Source organism: Sus scrofa, chromosome 1 (genome assembly GCF_000003025.6).
Source record: "Sus scrofa isolate TJ Tabasco breed Duroc chromosome 1, Sscrofa11.1, whole genome shotgun sequence".
Classification (NCBI taxonomy): Eukaryota; Metazoa; Chordata; class Mammalia; order Artiodactyla; family Suidae; genus Sus; species Sus scrofa.
Genome location: NC_010443.5, coordinates 130,034,566 through 130,055,377, shown reverse-complemented (window position 1 = coordinate 130,055,377; position 20,812 = coordinate 130,034,566). Strand labels below are relative to the sequence as shown.

Below are 20,812 nucleotides of genomic sequence, written 5' to 3'. Positions count from 1 at the left end.
CTTGTCTGATTTACTTTTGCAAATACTTGCAGTTTAACAAGTGGCAGGTTTAATAGCACTGAACTGATAGTGTTTTTTACATGCTTGCACTTGGTAATCATGGTATATAGTACATATTATTTCACATGGTTTACAAAATTTTTAGGTTTGTTTTGCTTTATGGGGGGTTTTTTGCTTTCTAGGGTTGTGTCCTTGGCACATGGAAGTCCCCAGGCTAGGGGTCAAATCAAATCGGACCTGCAGCTGCCGGCCTACACCACAGCAATAGCAGTGCCGGATCTGAGCTGTGTCTGGGACCTACACCACAGCTGATGGCAATGCCAGATCCTTAACCCACTGAGCAAGACCGGGGATCAAATCCACATCCAGATCCTTAACCCACTGAGCAAGACCAGGGATCAAACCCACATCCTCATGGGTATTAGTTGGGTTTGTTACCGCTGAGCCACAACGGGAACTCCCACAAAATTTTTATTGTTCACTGTTGGTCTTAGGTGGTTGAAGATAATTCTAGGTAAGATGATACATACGGTTTTGAGTATTAAGTATTTAGACATCAACTTTGAAGTATATGATTTCTTTGAAGTACAGTATTGCTTTTAAACACAAATGTTTTATATAGAATCAGTTTTTGGCTATAAAAACTTGGAGTATATTACTCCATTTGTGTAAGAGGAAATTGACATGTATATCTCATTTTGTATAATACAAATAAATCTAGCTTTTTATATCATACTTACATATTTTTCTGGCTACTGCTTCTGCTTTTCTGATGGTAATACTAAATTTGGTGGTGTGGTTGGACATTTTCTTTTAAACACTATATAATCCAAAAATTTTTTTTCTATGTGTTCTAAATATTTTTTAAAAGTAAAAAGATTCATGTAGAAGTACCTATCTTAATCTTCCTGCTTTTAATTTATTTTGTATTTTTAGGTATTTCTGTGTTGTCTCCTGAGTGAGGTTGTCTTGCTCCAATTATTGGGCCACCTTCCCCATTAAAATGTGGATATCTCTTCTCTACACATTACCTCTGTGATTTGGATTGGAAAAGGCTGCTTTTCTTTTCGTTCCACCTTCTCAGATTCAACACAGAGAAGCTCCTGGGATGCATTCATCCTGCCAACTTCTCCAGGAAAAAAGAGGCAACTGACATGCATCTTCTGCTGCTCTTTGCTTAATCACAAAGAAATTATTTTACATGCTAAAGGCCGGTACCTAATTTAAAGCAGGTGCTTAAATGGTGATATCTGTGAGTTCTTTACATTTTGTTCCAAACAAGAAAACTAAATAAATAGCAAGTATGGATGACATGAGGGTTTTTTTTTTTTAATGTCTTCCAGTTTTTGTCACCATCATGATACGTACGCATAGTTGAGACTGCAGCAGTAGATTCCAAATTATGCGTTCTAATTTGAAATGAGATGCTTTAAAAATTACACATATCTAAATCCTGGCTCATCCTCTGACATGGATTTACTAGATAAGAACAAAGGTCCAATTTCGCAATAAAACCTTTGATGTCATAAAGAAACATAAAGACAAGATATCACAAGGTTAATTTCATATGTGAATAGACCATCTCAACTATAAATACACATTTTTACACGTGTAAATCCACATTTTTGGCTGATAAGAGGGATTTTCTCCTAAAGAAGGAAGCTGTGCTGACTTCTTTCTTAGAAGTCTTTGGATACTTGGTATTTTTAAATTTTTTTTTTCCATTCTGCTAAGGAAAGACCACAATGTTTAGATGGTAACCCTATTGAATGCCTGCTTGCGTTTAGTGAAAGGTTGGTAAAAGGAAACAAAACAGTTTTGAGTCCAGTGATGGAACCCTCTTCACCTTCCTAGGATGAGAGACTACTGTATTGCAGATTACTTCATTCACTTTTTGGACATTATATAGCACTTGAGACTTGGTTTTACATGCTGCTGAGGCTGGAAGAAAAGTGGCATAAGTGGTTTTTCTGTTCAGAAGATGTGATGGACCCTACAGTATGACCTGCCTTCAACTTTGGACCTAGAGGAGTGGCAGAAAAAATGATGACAGTCTTCATACTATTTCTTTCTCCTAAGGAAAAAAAGTGAAAATGCTTTATGCAGCTCCATCTCACTTTATGGCACTTCACATTCTACAGCTCTGTTTTCTGTAAAAGCATAAATGACTTCTTTCCTTTGACCCGGGATAGGTTCTTGGGTGTTTGATTTATTTTTTTCTAGGCAAATAGGTGTAATGTTCGGCTGAAAAGGCTGGGACTCAGGTAACTTTCCCTAGTTGGAAATGAACTTTCTAATGGGCCTCAGAAGAAATGTTAGGAGGGTCAGTGTAAATTTAGAAGAAAATCAGGGTATGAAAAAAAACACTTAAACAAGAAAAATAGTTCTAATAAATAATAGTTTCCTCTCTGTTGAAACATACTATCTGATGAATGGACTATCGCGTAAAGCTGTCCTTGCTTCCACATCAACAAAGGACCGTTGTATGATTGGCCAGGTTTTTACATAAGAAGAATGACACCTTAAATTATAAGTCCTTGTGAGTAGAGAAAGAATTTAAAGCTACTTAGAAGAAATTACGAACAAGTCATCTCAGATCATCTTTGTAATAGAGGGAACGCCCCCAGGGCCATACATGCTGTGCTGCTGAAATCTTGGGGAAGATTTACCAGAATTTGAGGGTAGTAGAAATAGCCAAAAATGTGAAATACTGAGCACTCTTAATGATTAGTTAAGTTGGTCAACCAACTTGAATTGGCATTAAGAAAGCGTTTTAGTAAAATAAATAATACAGATAAAGCCTAATTTCCTTTAATTGAGGGCAATTATTGAGTAGTAAAGCACAGTAGAAGTAATTTTGGATAAAGGTAACTTAAATTTTTCTGTAAGTAACTTCTCAGCCATTTCCTGATGTTTTCTTTCAGTATTTTAGAATCATTAAAGACAATGGAAACCTCCACACATGAATTCCATTGCTGTGTTGAGCTTGTCATATATATTACCATGGAGAATTTGCATCTTTACAGTTGTCTGTTATCCATCTTACCCATGTTTGGGGGCAACTTTTTGGCAGGAGATAGAGTCCCTGTACTATTAGCAACAGTGAAACCGTCTCTACTTGTTTGAATATATGTATGTACCAGACTCAGCTTCTCCAGTTGCTTTATATATTTTTGTTTCACAGTTAAGAGAATGACTGTTTAATGCTCTCTTTCAAGTTGTTTCTGCATTTTCTATGATTTTCACCAGATGGCATTTAGCGCAATGGGTATATTCCAGTTGTGCTTACCTAGCGTTTGCTTACATCTACATTGTTTTTTTCTGGTCTATTTTTGGTTCCCTTCTTGATGGCAAAGCTATAATTTTAGGCAGGACTGTGCCTCAGTCTATAGCTGTGCCTACTTCCTTTACTCATCCATGTTAGCTGGCAGTTTTCTTTTAAAAAGTTGAACAAAAACGGGATATGTGCAATAGAAATATATATATGTATATTTTAATACTTGTGGACAAATGTTACAAGTTGTTTAAGAACAACAAAATCACCAATGTCTTCCATTTTGAGATGTGTATAGTTTTGTAAGCATTAGTGCTTGGTAGCATATTGTAGTGCCATGTTAGGGGTTAGTGCATGAGCCTAGTAATAATTTAAACTTCAGGATGAATTATTGATAATAACTAATAGTGTAAAAAGAGTGGAAAATCTAGATCTTTTCTTTTCTCATAAATATCTGAATCTGTGATATTCTCCCTGGGGAAAAGAGCTTAAGGCCAAAAAGACTCATTTATGAATAGAAATGTGGGGTCACAATGTGAAATACTGTCTTTGAGGATATTTGAGCTTTTTATGAGTAGCTGGAAACCAGCTGCCTTTATGTCTTACAAAACCTTAATTCAAAATGAGGCCCCATTTCATGACTCTGCTCTCTGAGTTTGAAGTCAGATTGTTCTGGCATTGTTTTCACGTTGTCTTCTAGGTTTATTATGTTCCCATTCCTTTTGCATCAGATTATATTTTGCATGTCTTACTGAGATGCTGTGTTAATTGCTCGAGTGCTTTTCTAATCTGCAGACCATTTATGTTTCCTGTCTGCGGTGTGCTATGTGTTAATGGAAGAACTCTGGTCAGTGTCTTAGATTAATTTTTCACAGGCATTTCCTGTTTCTAAATCTGCTGAATTGTGTACTGTTGCGATTCCAGACCTTTTCATGAGAATCAGAAACATTGTTAAATGGAGCCTGCCTAGATTGCTGTGTATTAACTAACTCTGCTTGGTTATAGTAAATTGCCTCAGATAGCTTTCACATTTTTCTACTTTCCTTGTAGAAATAAAAGTTGTTTTGTTCTGAAAGCAAAGATATTCCTACCTCTAAAAAGCTTTCTTGAGAACTCTGAAACAGTAGTTTTCTAGGGTGATTTTTAAATTTCAGTATTAGGAGAGTCTAGAATTTATTGACATAGATTCTACAGTTAGTATGATAGGAAAGGCAAAACTTTTTTTAAATTATTTTATTGGAGTATAGTTGACTTAAATGTCATGTTAGCTTCAGGTTACAGCAAAGTGAATCATTTATGCAAAACTTTTTTAATGTGGTGTGTCACATGTGCAGAAGTAGGCTTAAACAAATTGACTCTTGGGCAACAGATCTCCAGGGACCCAGGTTTAGATTCTCATGGTGTACTTAAAGTAATTGTACTCTTGGTTTCAAGTAGTGTAGTGCCTGGGAGACTCCATTTCTGAAAACCATTTAAACATTTTTGAAAAATACCTCTGAAAAGGTAATGAATGCAAAATAGCACAGTATATAGGAAAGGATGTTTCTTGTTGAAAAAAAAAAAAGCCATAAAACAAACTAATAATTTTCAAGAGGTAGAATTTTAGTAGCAATAACAGTTTTGCATGTCACGTTAGATTGTATAGTAGACTACTGCTTGAGTTTGTGAGGCTCTGATCAACAGAGTTCCATGAAAGGAAAACGATGTTCTAGGTAAAGAGTATATAAAAGGTACTTTCTCTTAAAAATATGAATGTGTGAAATGTCATTATGTGAGAAATAGCATCTTTTGTGTAAGTTAAGGTTAAAACCGTATTTGTTTCCTAGAGCAGAGGGGTAGCGCCATTGAATGAAACTTTTCTAATGCTTAACCTGGAAACAAATGTGCTGCTACTGATGTAGTCCCACTGAAGCTCATCATGTAGGGATTTTGCTTCTGATGTTTATTTAGCAACAGGCATTTATAAAATGACATACTCTTTGCTTTGTCACCTCATCTTTCTCCATTAGTTTCCTGGGTGTGTATATAGTTAGGATTTTTAAAAGGAAAAAAAAAAAAAAAAAAAAACCCAAGAACTGGGATAGCTGTCTTCCTCATGCCTATTAGTGTAGGGAATTAGGATCTAAAGGTGTAAAGCAAAAGTATTGAAGGGAATAGCCAAAGACAACAGTTGTTTTTTTAAACTTTCTCTAATGTAGCAGGGCTGAGGCCTTCGGCCTATGACTGCTTATTTTAACAAGAACCCAGCAAACTGTTTCTCAATCTGAGGAAACACAGCTCTCACATCAGGATATAATAGTAGAATAAGGGTGACTTCTTACTCCCTTTTACCTCGTGTTCATCTTGGCTATTTAGCACCTTGAAGATCCCTAAAAATACTGGGTCTGTGTTCCCTTGTTTTCCCAGGGGAAAAAACTGCAAGTGGAGTGGATCTGAGAAAATAGTGCCTCTTGAATATTAAATTCTTTTATGGCAACTCCAAAGGATAGAGAGAAATTGATTATAGCTCCTCTTTAAATGTCCTATGCCATCAGGTGGTGTTAGAGACATTGAGATAACCAAGCAATATTTCAGACATCTGCACGATCATGAGGACATCACTGCATGTTACAGTGATGTCAGCAGTTTAGTTACTTAGAACAATTAAAAGTTACTCTTAACAGCCACGTTAATAGTTCTAAATGCTCTAATGAGCTACAAGTTTTTGTAGTCTCAGAGTATGTGTTGGATTACTTTTCAATGTTATGGTCTCATGTTTACCCTTTGTGTACCTGTGATATGCAAAATATGAAGAGACCCTTGGCCTCCAGGAGTTTACATTCTCATGGTGCTGCTGGTGCAAGCAAATTGCTTCTAGTTTATTCAGAACATTGTTTGGCTGTTAATTATACCATATTTGGAAGGATTTCTTGGCCAACAGTTTTCAGAAGCAGAGGGCTATGCTATACTTCAGGGCATTGATTTTGAGTTTACATTGTATTAGCTTTGCTATTCATAAACTCCTTTTCCCCAGGGAGCTGTGCAGGTAATGCTCATTAATGTGAATCAGAGAAAAAAAAAAGAAAAAACAACATTCTGCCTAAGAGCCTCTTCACCATCTTTATACTATACCACATATGCTCTTCTATGCTATCACCATCAGTGGATGGCCAGGAAAATTTACTGCTCTGGAGGACATCTCTCAGTATTCTTTTCCCAAATTTTTACATCATACTCTATCCAAAAGGACCAGCATTTGCAATGAAGCTTTTTATAACTGAATAGTGGTCCTAATTTTAACCCTTTGTGTGACTTTTGTACCTCTATTCTGAAGCAGCATTGTGGTAGATGTGGAGCACCTGCCTGCCTTTCTAAGCAATCACTTTACTAACCCACATTTTCAGTTGAAACTTTGCATGTATCCTTGTTATATCCCCCTAATTCCTCTGAGTCAAGGGGTTTACTCTGCATGTTTATTAAAACTGGGTCTGGATGTAAGCAATAGTGGCAGGCCCATAACTCTTTATTTTAGAGTATCATATTCTAATGCATGTTTGAAAATGTTCAGTGTTATGTGGTTACTTGTAGTTATATGTATGCATTTATTAATAAGGAAGCAATAGAGACTTAAACCAGTAGCTTGAATTTATTGTGTGGATTGTTAGTTTTTTCTAATTAAAGATTATCTTACTTCCATTGAAAATGGGAGCTAGAAGATAAACAGGGGCAACCACAAGACATTCAAACTGTCAGGAATAGAGCACAATAGTGCTCACCCTCTAACCTCTTTCCTAGTTCCATTAGTCCCCAAGCATGTTTAAAAACAAAAGGCACAAACTAAGCATGTTGAATAAATAAGCTGCTACGACTATACTAGAAAGGTGCAGAGTTTCAGAAAGGGTATGGAAATTACCAGTATCTTGGGATGGGGTTTGTCTGATAAAGTTTATATGGCTTAAGGTTGGTCTCTTAAAACTAGAATCCTGCAGGTGAACAGAGTGATATGTACATATTTCAGATGTTCCAGGATTTTCAGATAACTAGGCAACTTTGGATGGTATTGGTATTAACCATCCATAAAGGATCTTTTCCACAAAGGAGCCCATTCCATTTTGTGGAAATAGTCCTGAAAATATAGTTTGGTTTCTCTTTTTTTAGTGTTTTATATTTAAACTTTTAGAAGAAATTGCTTATAGCCAGAGTTTTATCCTTGAGTTTTGGTTAGACTTAATTGTTGCCTAAAGCTTGATGCAAGTATAGAGGAGCAAGTTTTCCCATTGTGGGGGGGGGGGGGAGCTTTGCTGTTTATTTTCTTACTTGATGAAGAAGATAGATCAGTTTATTGTGGTAGCTTAAAATTTTTGAGATGATTCCTGACTTTGAAATAACCCTTATAAGTACCTGTGACCATGAAAAGTGAAATTCATTATATCTGAAAGAGGCCTAAATAGAAGAGAATTCAGGATTAGACTGGATGATTTTTACCAGGCCCCTTCCAGGTTTCATGTTCTATGATTGAAAAATATTTTTTCTAAAGTTATTTCAACTCATGTTAATCTTTGCTGTGGGATTTTACTCCATATACCTTTAGGAATGTTTACATGGAATGTTAACTTTCAAGGAATTCAGAATTGAATTACTGTAGTCATTTTACTTAGTTCAGGAAGTGGAATGTCATATCCCACATGTACAGATTCTATGTGGCAGAATAGACAGTAACATGTCTGCCAAACAATGAAACCAATAAAGATTTAAGGACAGAGTCTCTCTAAACTGTGTTCCTGTTACTTCACTAGGGCGTATTAAACTGTTATTAGAAACCCAGTCATCACAGATTTCTCTAGGAACCTGTACTAAATCTCCTTCTTTAAGTCAGAATAGTTATCTTTAAAGTTAGAATTTTCAAAAGGTTTGCATCCCTTAATCTATGTCATGCCATAGATTACAATATGTTTTTCTCCAAGGGATAAGAAAACTGTTCTGGCAATACATTATCATCAATCCTTAAACAACAGTAACAGTCTTTTGGTGCTTAACTTAAAACCACCTATTACTGGTAATTTAAAAGATTCATTTTAGAATAACCTTTTTTTTAATTTTTATTAGAATATAGTTGACTTACAAAGTTGTGTTAGTTTCAGGTGTACAGGAAAGTAAATCAGTTATATATGTCCATTTCTTCTCAGATTTTTTTTCCCATACATGTCATTACACAGTGCTGGGTAGATTTCTTTGTGTCACAGGACTTTAAGTAGTTGTTGCTGTTTTTACCTGCTATTTAGCACCTTCTCCATTGCTCCATTGGTATAAAAGATACTATTAAAGAATTTCATTGAATGTTTGAAGTTTTACAAAAGGCAGCTTGCTTTCTAATCTATGCATCTTTGGGAATTTAAAAGAAATTTTATTCTTTGCTGTAAAGAGAAACTGCTGTAAGATTGGGATCTCTGCACCTGTGTACATATATATTTTGGCAATAAAGCAGCATGGGCTGAGAATGCACTGAAAATTCACTGTGTTGTTACTTGTAATGGGCGATTTCTAATAATGAAGTGATTATGGAAGTGGAAGAAGGAACCTATCCACAGACCTGTGCTAAAGTAGGCTCTAGATGTCAAAAAAAGAGAAAAGGACCTGGGTTTCTTGATAGCAAACTGTGAGAGTTTCTGGTGTAGTCCAAGGAGAAAACAGGAAACCATATGAATAAAGAGACATCCCATTTAAATTTACACCATTCCTTTTTACCTTTAGGGCCAACATTATGCTAGGTCTAGGGGCAAATGTTTAGTTTCTGCTAAGGAAATAGCCAGCTAAGTTCAATGATACAACCGAAGTTCCAATAGAGGCTCAGTGGTAACCTGGCTAGGATCCATGATTCAATCCTTGGCCTTGCCCAGTGGGTTAAGGATCCCATGTTGCTGTGGCTGTGGTGTAGGTCAGCAGCTGTAGCTCAGATTTGACCCCTAGCCTGGGAACTTCCATATGCTGCAAGTGCAGCCCTAAAAAGCAAAAAATAGTAACAATGATACAGCTATCGCAGATAATCCTTCCTATTGAAATTTGTAAAACATTTAAGAAGCTTTTATGTTTAATTAATTAAAATTCTGATATGTTCATACGATTGAGTCGTTTGTAGATGTTTGTGAGGCCTGATACAGAAGGCTATCCATGGTGTTTATTGTGTGGGGAGCAGGTTGCAGAATAATGTGAAAATATATAATTGCCTTTTTTTTTTTTGTCTTTTTGCCTTTTCTAGGGCCGCATTCACAGCATATGGAGGTTCCCAGGCTAGGGGTCTAACCAGAGTTGTAGCCACTGGCCTACACCAGAGAGCCACAGCAACGCCGGATCCGCATCTGAGACCTGCGACCTACACCACAGAATGCCGGATCCTTAACCCACTGAGCAAGGGCAAGGATTGAACCCGCAACCTCATGGTTCCTAGTCGGATTTGTTAACCACTGCACCACGACAGGAACTCTTATAATTGCCCTTTTTAAATGTCTCTGTGTATCTGTCTACATGCATGAAGGTTATAATTAGCATTTATTGAGTGCTTATTATGTGCTAAGCATTAGTCTTAAGTACATTAGATGTATTCATTAACTGGTTTAATCCTTACTATAGCCCTAGTTTTTAAATCTCTATTTTACAAGAAGAGTTTTAATTCTTCAAATTCATGGCTAATAAGTAACCAAGTCATAATGTGAATCCAAATCATCTGGCTCCAGAAGCTGCTCACTTCCCAGCATGCTATATTTTGCCTCTCAAAAATGTAAGGGGGAGTATATTTTACCCATTATTTTGTCACAATCTATATCTGAATTTTTTTTCCTAGAGTAAACATGTAATTTGTATTTGGGCAAACAAAAAGCTGTTTAAAACTAACCAGCTTAATTTGATGTCAAGTTCAAGAATTTAATTTGCTGTTGAAAGTCTACCAAAACAGCAAAGGCAGACATTAAAGAAAATAGCTACATAAGAACACCTTTTTCATTTAGATAAAGAAAATGTTGAGGTAGACATACCTACACACAATTCAAAACCCCAGGATGATTCAGTATAGTATTATTAAGTCTTATTCTTTAAGAGTAGAAAGTAAGAGCTCCTCAGGCTTCAAGCGCCCTTAACTTAAAGAGCCAAATTTTGCATCAAGTCAGAATTCTTTCCAGTTTAAAAAAAAAAAAAATCAGGGCGTTCTCGTGGTGGCTCAGCAGTTAACGAAACTGATCAGTATCCACGAGGACACAGGTTCTATCCCTGGCCTTGCTTAGCAGGTTAATAAGGATCCAGCATTGCTGTGAGCTGAGATGTAGGTTGCAGATGTGGCTCGGATCCTGTGTTTCTATGGCTGCAGTGTAGGCTGGTGGCTACAGCTCCAATTGGACCCCTGGCCTAGGAACCTCCATGTGCCACAGGTGTGGCCCTAAAAAGCCTGAAAAGAAAAAAAAAAAAATTTTGGCCCACAGCATACAGAAGTTCCCAGGCTAGGGAATCCAACCTGTGCTGCAGCAGCAACCTAAGCCACAGCAGTGATAAGGCCAGATCCTTAACCTGCTGAGCCACCAGGGATCTCTGGACAGCTTAAAATATTTTTAAAGGAAAATATCCTCTATGCAGTGTACAATGGAAAGAATCTGCTATTTTGCTAGCTACATCTGAACCATGTTAATTTCTCTGTATACCACCACTTGGCTTTATCACCTGATGTTGAGGACAGCAATAAGGCCTGACCCTGACACTCAAGCTTTGATTCTGGATCAATCTACTGGCTTGGACTGGTCAGGAGTCACTTTCTTCAGAATCTTCATCAGTGAATTTAAGCGAGTATGCATTAACATGATCTTCTCTTTCAGCTGGGAACAGAAATATATAGATATCAGGACATCTTAAACTTAACTGTCAATATGCTGGTTCTAGAAGCCACTTCAGATTTAAGCTAGTGATTGCGAACTGGCAATATTACAACACATTTCATAAGTACATTTGTTCTATTCCTTAAAGAACTTTATACAACAAACCTAGAGTACAATAAAGTGACAGATACAGGATTTCTCTTGTAGTGCAGTGGGTTAAGGATCCTTCAATGTCAGTACAGCAGCTTAGGTTGCTGCTGTGGCTCAGGTTTGATCCTTGGGCCAGGAACTTCCACATGCCTTGGGTGTGGCCAAAATAAATAAATAAATAAATAAAAAGTGACAGATAAAAAGTTTCTTATGGGATATGACTACTGCTGAGTATCACTGCTTCTGGTTCCCCTCCTTCCTAGCCTTTATCACCAGGTTGGTGATAACTCTAAAACTTGGGGAGGAAGACAAGAATAAAGTGGGTTAGAAAGCTTGTGGAGACAGAAGCATTAACCAGTCTTTCCCTCTTTCTCCAGTGGAAAGAGCCTTTTTTTTTTTTTTTTGGTTGGGTCCCTAATTCTTGTTCACAATAATAAATGTTTATCTTTAATATTCTGCTAATGGTCTTCAAAAGTAGCTGTGTGGATTTCCTGTTGTGGCTCAGTGGGTTAAGAATCTAACATAATGTCTGTAAGGATGCACATTCGATCTCTGGCCTGGCTTAGCAGGTTAAGGATCTGGTAAGTGCTGGGATACAGATCTCTGCATTTTTCCTACCTGGGCTTGCAGATTATTTTTCATCAAATTCGTTAAGATGTTTTGTTTTGTTAGCTTTTTAGGGCTGCACTTGCAGCATATAGAAGGTCCCAGGCTAGGGGTCAAATTGGAGCTGCACCTGCCAGCCTACACCACAGCCACAGCAAGGTCAGATCCAAGCCACATCTGTGACCTACACCACAGCTCATGGCAACACTGGATCCTTAACCCACTGAGTGAGGCCAGGGATTGAACCTACATCCTTATGGATACTAGTCGAGTTCATAACCCACTAAGCCACAAGGGAAGTCCCAAATTCAGCAAGTTTTCAACCATAATTTCCTTGAATGTTTTTTCTTCTTTCTCTCTTCTCCCTTTTGTACTCCAGTTACCAAAAGGATATTTAGGTGTGCCTGATAGTGTCCAACTGGGCTCTTAGGCCCAGTTCATTTTTCTAAAAATTTTTTTTTTTCTTTTTAAGGCCACACCCAAGGCATATCAAAGTTTCCAGGCTAGGGGTCCAACTGGAGCTGCAGCTGCAGGCCTATGCCACAGCCATAGCAATGCCAGATCTGAGCCATGTCTGCAACCTACACCACAGCTCACAGCAACACTGGATCCTTAACTCACTAAGCAAGGCCAGAGATCAAAACCACATTCTCATGGATACTAGTCAGGTTTGTAACCCACTGAGCCACAAGGGGAATGCCCATTCTTTTTGGGGTTTTTTTGGTTTTTTTTTTTTTTTTTTTTTGGCCACACCCAAGGCATATGGAAGTTCCTAGGCCAGGAATCGAACCTGTACAATAGCAGCAACCCGAGTTGCTGCAGTGACACACTAGATCCTTAAACCACTGGGTCACAAGGGAACTCCCTAAAACCTATTCAAGTAAAAATTCTTAGTGATGGTTTCAGCACTCTTTCCTCTGCGATAGGTAGGCATAAAGTGCTTGCAGAGAGGACAGACCTATGAAGAACAGCATCCATTCCTAGCACAGAGAGAAGGAATATAGGAATGCAGAGCTCAGGACAGCTCTCCACCTCTTCCTGAACCAGATGTGACATTATAATTGTCGATTTTGCTTTGTGTCACAAATTCAATAATGCCAAACTAAGTATAAAGGATTACTGGGGTATTTATGATTTCATTTCCCCTAAGTTCATGGGTACGAATTACCAGGAATTGTCTACATTAAAGGAAACACAAAGTTCCCCATTGTGGTTCAGAGGAAACGAATCTGACTAGTATCCATGAGGACACAGGTTCGATCCCTGGCCTCGTTCAGTGGGTTAGGGATCTGGCGTTGCCATGAGCTATGGTGTAGGTCACAGACACGGCTTAGATCTGGCATTGCTGTTGCTATGACATAAGCAAGCAGCTACAGCTCCAATTTGACTCCTAGCCTAGAAATTTCCATATACTGCAGGTGCAGCCCTAAAAAGACTAAATTAGAAAGAAACAAAGAAAGAAAGAAAGAGAAAGGAAACACACAACTATCATGTAATTTTACCTCTGCAACCTTTTCTGGTAGGGGTAGGTTGTGAATATCCATCTCACTTGCATTGACTATGGCTTTTGTTTTTAAGAGGTAGCTAGATAGAAAATACAAAGAGAAAGTATTACTACCATTCCACAGTTAGAATTATCAAGGAACCAAACTTGCAATTATCTGTCAAGCAACAAATTGCCTTCTTACTATTTCCTTTTCAAGTATCTTACAGGAAAAACACTCTCAATTAACACATCATCAGAGAGACTCTATCTCGTCTCACCCTTTACCAGCCTGGAATACATGAGTCAAAATTATGTTAAGACATGGAGTTTCCTGGTGGTCTAGCAGGTTCAAGATCTGGCATTGTCACTGCTGTGTTTCAGGTTTAATCCCTGGCCTGGGAACTTGCCGTGGACATGATAAAAAAACAAAACAAAACAAAGAAATACTATCCTAGGACAAACTAAAGACAAAAGGCCATGGTCAAATGGATAACTGTGATGCATATAAGCCTCATACTCTACCAGTAGATCGTGTAGCACAATGGGAAGAAAAGTAACCACTTCGTGACCAGTACTGTTGGTTATCTTCCCCATAGGCATTCCTCAAATCTTTCTTGACAACAGAACCCAGATTTTGGTTGAATTGGAACTATAGCTGCCGGCCTATGCCACAGCCACAGTAATGCAGGATCCGAGCTGTGTCTGCGTCCTACACCGCAGCTCATGACAATACCGGATCCTTAACCCACTGAGTGAGGCCAGGGATCAAACCGGCAACCTCATGGTTCCTAGTCGGATTCGTTAACCACTGAGCCACAATGGGAGTGCCCTGCTTTTTAAATTTATACTAAAATTTTTTGTTACTGAAAGCTTCCTTTCCTATGCAAAAACTCAATTACAGTTTTGGTGGAATAACTATTTATAACCGTTTCTAAAAGAGATTTGAGGTTACTTGCACACATTTAAAGATACTTTTCCCTGCCTCTTTAAACTTAATTTCAGCTGGAAATTGAAAGTAAAATAGCAGTCCATCTCAAGTACATACATCCTGTTGAAAACCTGCAATGGGAGTTCCTGTGTGGTTTAGCACCAGATTAAGTATCTGGTGTTGTTACCATAGCAGTCCAGGTGGCTGCTGTGGCATGGGTTCAGTCCCTGGCCTGGGAACTTCGACATGCCACAGGTGTGGAGAAAAAAAAACCTGCAATGAAGAATTAACAGTGGGAGTTCCCACCAAGGCACAGTGTGTTAAGGATCCGTCATTGCCACAGCTGCAGCATGGGTTGCATCTGCAGCTTAGATTCAGTCTCTGGCATGGGAACTTCCATATGCTGCAGGTGCAGTAAAAAAAAAGAACAAATACTGTACCTAATGCATATTGAAAACCTCATGGTAAAGGATGGGCTTTATTTATAAGATTTATTGCTAAGGTAGAAACACCTAAGCATGTTAAATGAGAAAAAGGAAATTTTCTGTTTTAAGAATGGAAAACGAGCTTTAGAATTAAGACATGGATTCAAATATCAGCTCCTGCACATTTTCAAGCCCTAGTTTTCTTATATTAAGAACTCAGTGAGGTAATCATGGTGCCTGGCACAAACTAGGTCATTAATGGCTGTTTGTATTTTTTTTTTTTTTTTTAAATGATCAAGGAAAGATTTTGGGAGTTCCTGTCGTGGCATAGCAGAAACGAATCCGACTAGAAGCCAAGAGGTTGCAGGTTCGATCCCTGGCCTCGCTTATTGGGTTAAGGATCCAGTGTTGCCACGAGCTGTGGTGTAGTTTGCAGACACAACTCGAATCTGGCATTGCTATGGCTCTGGCGTAAGCTGGCAGCTGTAGCTCCAATTAGATCCCTAGCCTGGGAGCTTCCATATGCTGCAGGTGCGGCCCTGAAAAGACAAAAGACAAAAAAAAAGACTTTGAAGGATTGAAACATCCTTCAGTTTGTTGTAATAACAAAAAAAGTTAAGTAAAAGGTAGAATTCATACTTAGATAAGAAATATCCAAAGTAATTCATGAGAAGGAACAGCCAAAAGGGAATTTTTCCCTGACTTAATGAGGCCACATGGTTATCATTATTATTATTTTGGCTGTGCCTACATCATACAAAAGCTCCCAGGCCATGGACTGAACTCATGCCACAGCAGTGACAAAGTTGGATACTTAACCTGCTAGGCCACCAGCGAATTCCTCATTTTTACTTTTCTGTATGTCTCTGCTTCATTCTTCTTTTTCTGAAGACAGAATTTCTCTCTACTTACATGCATAACATAGAAAACATCTACCCTAAACCTAGAGCTTTCACTTCCCAACTTCAGTACCAGCACCATCTAAAATGACCAATGTCTCTGGGTTATTTCAAATCCTTAAGGTAGAAAGCATGATTGACCTAGCTTAGGTCAGGTATCCATTCCTGATCCCACCACCCAGGAGTGGTATCACACAGAATACAAACATGGCCACAAGGTCCCCTCTATAGGCAGGGTGACAAGGGCTGGGCACAAACCCAAACAGTGTCTACTACAACATGATTTTGCAAAAACTTACCTTCCAAAAGTTCCTGTAGCGAAAGAATATCCTTTCAGTTATTCCATGGTTTGATTATTAACATTACAATTATGAGACACCTAAAATGATAATGAGACTCTATTTTGGCCCTACTGCCATCTCTTTTGTGAGAAACAACATTTGGTTTACTATCTTCTCTGGTAAAAACATTCTGCCTTTTTTGTAAGATCTTTTAAAATTTATTTGATACAGAAGATGAGTCTACTTACCATACCATTTTGTCACTGGAAAGGCAAAAGTGACCTCTCAAGGCAGCCAGGGCAGCATGGGTAGAATACAAATGGAAACCAATGGGAATCACACAGGAACTACAGAATAAAAGGTTGTAAGTGCTGAGGGAAAAAACAGAATATGGATAAGAAAGAAAATCAGAGAACAAAGACAAAATGTCTCTGGACCCATTCCTAAAAATTAGACTGTAATAGAAATGAGAGCGAAGAAATGTCACATTCAAGAAAAGTTAACTTGTGGAGTTCCCGTCGTGTTGCAGCAGAACAAATCCAACTAGGAGCCATGAGGTTGCTGGTTCGATCCCTGGCCTCACTCAGTGGGTTAAGGATCCGGCTTGGATTTGGCGTTGCTGTGGCTGTGGTGTAGGCCAGCAGTTGCAGCTCCGATGTGACCCCTAGCCTGGGAACTTCATATGCCACAGATGCAGCCCTAAATAAATAAATAAATAAATGTATATAACTACACATGACCATATAAATTAACCACCATCAAATTGATTTCCAGTTGAAGTATGATAATAAACTTGATTAGGGCTTACTAAGCAATTTATTAATGGAACTCAAATCAGGATTTTTCTTTCAAAGATATAACAAAAAATTAATTTTAGGAGTTCCTGTTCTGACTCAGTGGTTTACAAACCCGACTATTATCCATGTGGATGCAGGTTCGATTCCTGCCCTCACTCAGTGGGTTAACGATCCCGCATTGCCATGAGCTGTGGTGTAGGTTACAGACACAGCTGGGATCCAGGTTGCTGGGATCTAGGCCAGCAGCTACAGCTCTGCTCGACCCCTAGCCTGGGTACTTCCATACGTCACAGGTGCAGCCCTAAAAATACAAAAAAAAAAAAAAAAGAATACAAGCCACATAAGTAATTTTATATTTTCTATCAGTCTTGCTTAAAAAATTTTCTGTCGGAGTTCCTGTCATGGCTCAGTGGTTAACGAATCTGACTAGGAACCATGAGGTTGAGGGTTTGATCCCTGGCCTTGCTCAGTGGGTTAAGGATCCGGCGTTGCCATGAGCTGTGGTGTAGGTTGCAGACACAGCTTGGATCCTGTGTTGCTGTGGCTCTGGCGTAGGCTAGTGGCTACAGCTTAGATTCGACCCCTAGCCTGGGAACCTCCATATGCCACGTGAGCAGCCCAAGAAATGGCAAAAAGACAAAAAAAAAAAAAAAAAAAATCTGTCAACAGGTGAAAGTTTTTTTTTTTGTTTTTTTTGTTTTGTCTTTTTAGGGCCACACCCACTGCATATGGAGGTTCCCAGGCTAGGGGTTGAATTGGAGCTGTAGCTGTCGGCCTATACCACAGCCACAGAAATGCGGGATCCGAGCCGTGTCTGCCACCTACACCACAGCTCATGGCAACACTGGATCCTTAACCCACTGAGCAAGGCCAAGGATCAAACCTGTGCCCTCATGGATCCTAGTTGGGTTGGTTAACCGCTTAACGATGGGAACTCCAAAATTATTTTTAATATATTTTATGCTACCTGTTATTCAAAAATATCATTTCAACATATAATCAATATTTTAAAATTCTTCAAAACTTTAATCACAGCATATTTCAATTCAGAATGGCCACATTTTTTTGTTTTGTTTTTTTAGGGCCATACCGGAGGCATATGAAGGGGAAGGTTCCCAGCAACATCATATCCGAGCCAAGTCTGAAACCTAGACCACAGCTCAAATCAACACTGGATTCTTAACGTACTGAGCGAGGTCAGGGATTGAACCCACAACCTCATGGTTCCTAGTCGGATTCGTTAACCACTGCGCCAGGATGGGAACTCCAGACATAACTTTCTTAAACTCACTTCCACAAGGCGCGAGGTAGATGTGGCCCTCAGACTTTAAAACCTACACACAAATACAGCTTTTCCATTTCATTGCTATATCAACCTCGTACAAGACTCAATCAGGTAAAAGGAGAATCCTTCAGATATGGATGGAAGAAACTTTTCTTCTAGCACAAGGTAGGAATAAACTGTTTTCTCCTCGTGCAAGTCGGTTCCATTCCCCCCTCGGTCTCATTAAATCTGGGAATGACTTAATGACCATCTGGAATTCTCAGTACGTACCTGCCTTTGAGCGAACCTTCAATGCCAACTAGGAAAGGAGCTTCCAAAACTACGTTATTTGTGACTCCTAGGAAAACAAACACGGGTCAGAATGACTACCTGTGAGGCAATGAAAGGGGAAACCTCTTCCTTCCAGAAAGACTCATCACAGCCACAAAAAAAAACTACGAAAAGTCGCCCCCACCCACCCCTGGCAAAGGAGTTCATTTCTTTCAAATTTTCAACTCGTTTTCTTCCCCGTGAGTTCTAAGCCCCCAATAAAAAGCCGCAACTCCCTCTCGACCCGCCTACGCCTTCCCCAGACACTGCTCCCACTCACTGGAGAAGGCCACGGCTCCAAGGGACCGCGACAAGTCCCATGCGAGGTGCACCGAGTCGGCGAGCACAGCGTAGCAATGCGCACACTGGAACACGGCGCACCTCTCGGGCTGCAGCCACCATGGCAGCCGCGGGGCCGCTGGGGGCTCCTCCGGCCCGAGCCCAGCGGGGCCAAGCGGCGAAGACCCCTTCACCACCTGCGTGTCCCACTCCATGGAAGTCGTAAGAGAAGTTTCGTCAGTCGCCTTCTTAGGGCCATCACAAAAGTCACGCCGCGACTGCCTTGGATAGCACGAGCGATGCCTCCGCGGCCGCGCCGCCATCTTCCCGCAGCCCCCGCCTCCGTTTCAAAGACGCGCCAGGCCCCGCCCCAAGCTCAGTTCCTGAGTCCTCATTGGACAACGTGTATCGGGGTTTCTGCCGCGCACTCGTTGCCTGGACACACTGTTTGGCGCCCAGGTGTTGGCGAGGGGTGGAGGAGAATGTGCGTCACTGGGAGGGGAAATAAGCCTTTCTATTGGTCAATACCGGGAGACCCTGCCTATGAGGCAGTTTTAACCAATGGAAGTGCATCATTCGTAATTTAAACTCTCTATAAAATTCGGTTTGGTTAACGCTTCGAGCCGCGCCAGAGTTTTCAACCGTGCTTTGGAGAGGGGGTTACTGATCTTCTTCGTGGTCGCCTGGATTGCAGTTCGCCATGATTGTGTCCTCCCTGGAGGAGCTGGACTCCTTCAAATACAGTGACCTGCAGAACTTGGCCAAGAATCTGGGCCTCCGGGCTAATCTCAGGGTATGGGGCCGGTGGCGGGTGGGGTAGTATGAGCGGCCTTTTCAAGACTCGATGGGGGCTGGGTGGGGGGAACCTGAAAGACTGAGGCGGCTGTCCTGGCCCTGGGGCGGTTGGTTTGGTTCACCCAAGGGTCCTAGTAACTTTGCAAAACCGAAAGGGAGCCGTAGTTTTCAGCTTATGTTGCGGCTGACTTTTTTGGAGGCTCACGAAGGCCCCGGCTCCAAAAGGGTTTGGCTTGGGTTTTTTTTTGAAGTACTCGATAGTAATTGTCAGGGCTTCAATTACAAAACGCAGGCTTAGAAAGCGAAAGGAATGCTGCTTCTAAATGCCGATTGTTAGGCAGTCGCAGAAATAATTGCCTAGGCTTCTGGAAAACTGCAAACAACGAACACTTTTTGTGTTATAACAGCGCCCCAAATCTATTTTCATGGGGAACCTGGAAGAAAGAACTTTTAGAGGACCCCTCTCATCACCTTGGAAAAGTTTTTATAACAGCTCTGATCTAGTAGGATAGTTCCTTCATTGGCCACTGCTGTGGTAGTGTTCTAGTCAAAGCCGGTAAAGTCTTTGACTCCGAGACTGCAAACCCCTTGGGGAAATGCAGGGTTTTAATTTGGGATTGAAGTTTTTTATATTCTAGAGGAGTTTTCCCACACAGTATTAATGTATACTCTGGAGATTTGTTCAGCAAGCTGTCGTATTTACACTGAATGAATGCCTAAATCAGTCCTCACAAGTGTTTCTAGGTGGTTTAAAGAAAATAATCTGTCTCTGCACCTGTTGGGGCTAAATGATAAAGGACTATCTTTGGAAATATTTCTGAGCTATTGTGTTTAATTGCTCCTCAATATTTTTATAAACAAACCTTAATTCTGTACCTTAAATCTCTAAATTATTTTTGTAATCTGGCTGGACTCTTTTACCCAAAGCACCATCCAAACTGTACTGATCCCTGAACACTTGGCACCTTTGTCCATCATCCTTTCTTTGCTAATTTTGGCCCTTTAATCTCAGATCCTTTTTTCTCTCCTTCATGTGCATGAATAATTCCCAATTACTCTCCAGTCCAACAAGAATGTTATCACTCTCTTTGAGACCCTGTAGGCTTTCCACCTTCCACTGGCAATTTTTGTAGGTATGTTCTCTCTTCTACTAAAAGTTAAGTTCTTTGAACAGTATTTCTTGTCACTACAGACCCCAGTACCTGCCTGCCATTCAGTATCTGGCACATAGTAGGTGTCAATAAATATTTGGTGAGGGATACTATTTCCCAGACAAATTTGATTTTACAAGGCATTATTATAACCAACTATAAAAAAACTTTTGAGATAATTGGAGAAAATTAAACATGGACTAGGTATTAAATTATATGATGGTATTGTTAATTTTAAGTATGATCATGGTATTGTGGTTATGCTTTTTATTTTAAGTCCTTGTTTCTGGGAGTTCCCATTGTGGCTCAGTG

General features: G+C 39.7%; 2 protein-coding genes across 4 annotated transcripts in view; one reads left to right on the top strand and one right to left on the bottom strand.

Moving 5' to 3' along the window:
- Positions 1-20,812, top strand: part of NUSAP1 (nucleolar and spindle associated protein 1) — a 72,845-nt gene that overhangs the window by 10,264 nt on the left and 41,769 nt on the right. For both annotated transcript variants that reach the window (XM_021097458.1, XM_021097455.1), the window contains one exon: positions 17,764-19,347. In XM_021097458.1, the coding sequence (XP_020953117.1) occupies positions 19,255-19,347 (93 nt within the window). In that variant the 5' untranslated portion in view covers positions 17,764-19,254. The remainder of the gene's footprint in view (positions 1-17,763; positions 19,348-20,812) is intronic.
- Positions 1,320-18,900, bottom strand: OIP5 (Opa interacting protein 5). 2 transcript variants are annotated; one of them, XM_003121583.5, is made up of 5 exons: positions 18,556-18,900; positions 18,237-18,303; positions 16,133-16,255; positions 13,368-13,449; positions 1,320-11,109 (listed from the first exon to the last, which is right to left on the bottom strand). In XM_003121583.5, the coding sequence occupies exons 1-5, from the start codon at positions 18,875-18,877 to the stop codon at positions 11,014-11,016; spliced, it is 690 nt and encodes a 229-aa protein (XP_003121631.2). In that variant the 5' UTR covers positions 18,878-18,900; the 3' UTR covers positions 1,320-11,013. The 2 variants fall into 2 exon arrangements, with proteins under 2 accessions (XP_003121631.2, XP_013848606.1); XM_013993152.2 differs by having other exon boundaries at positions 16,133-16,231; positions 18,556-18,896.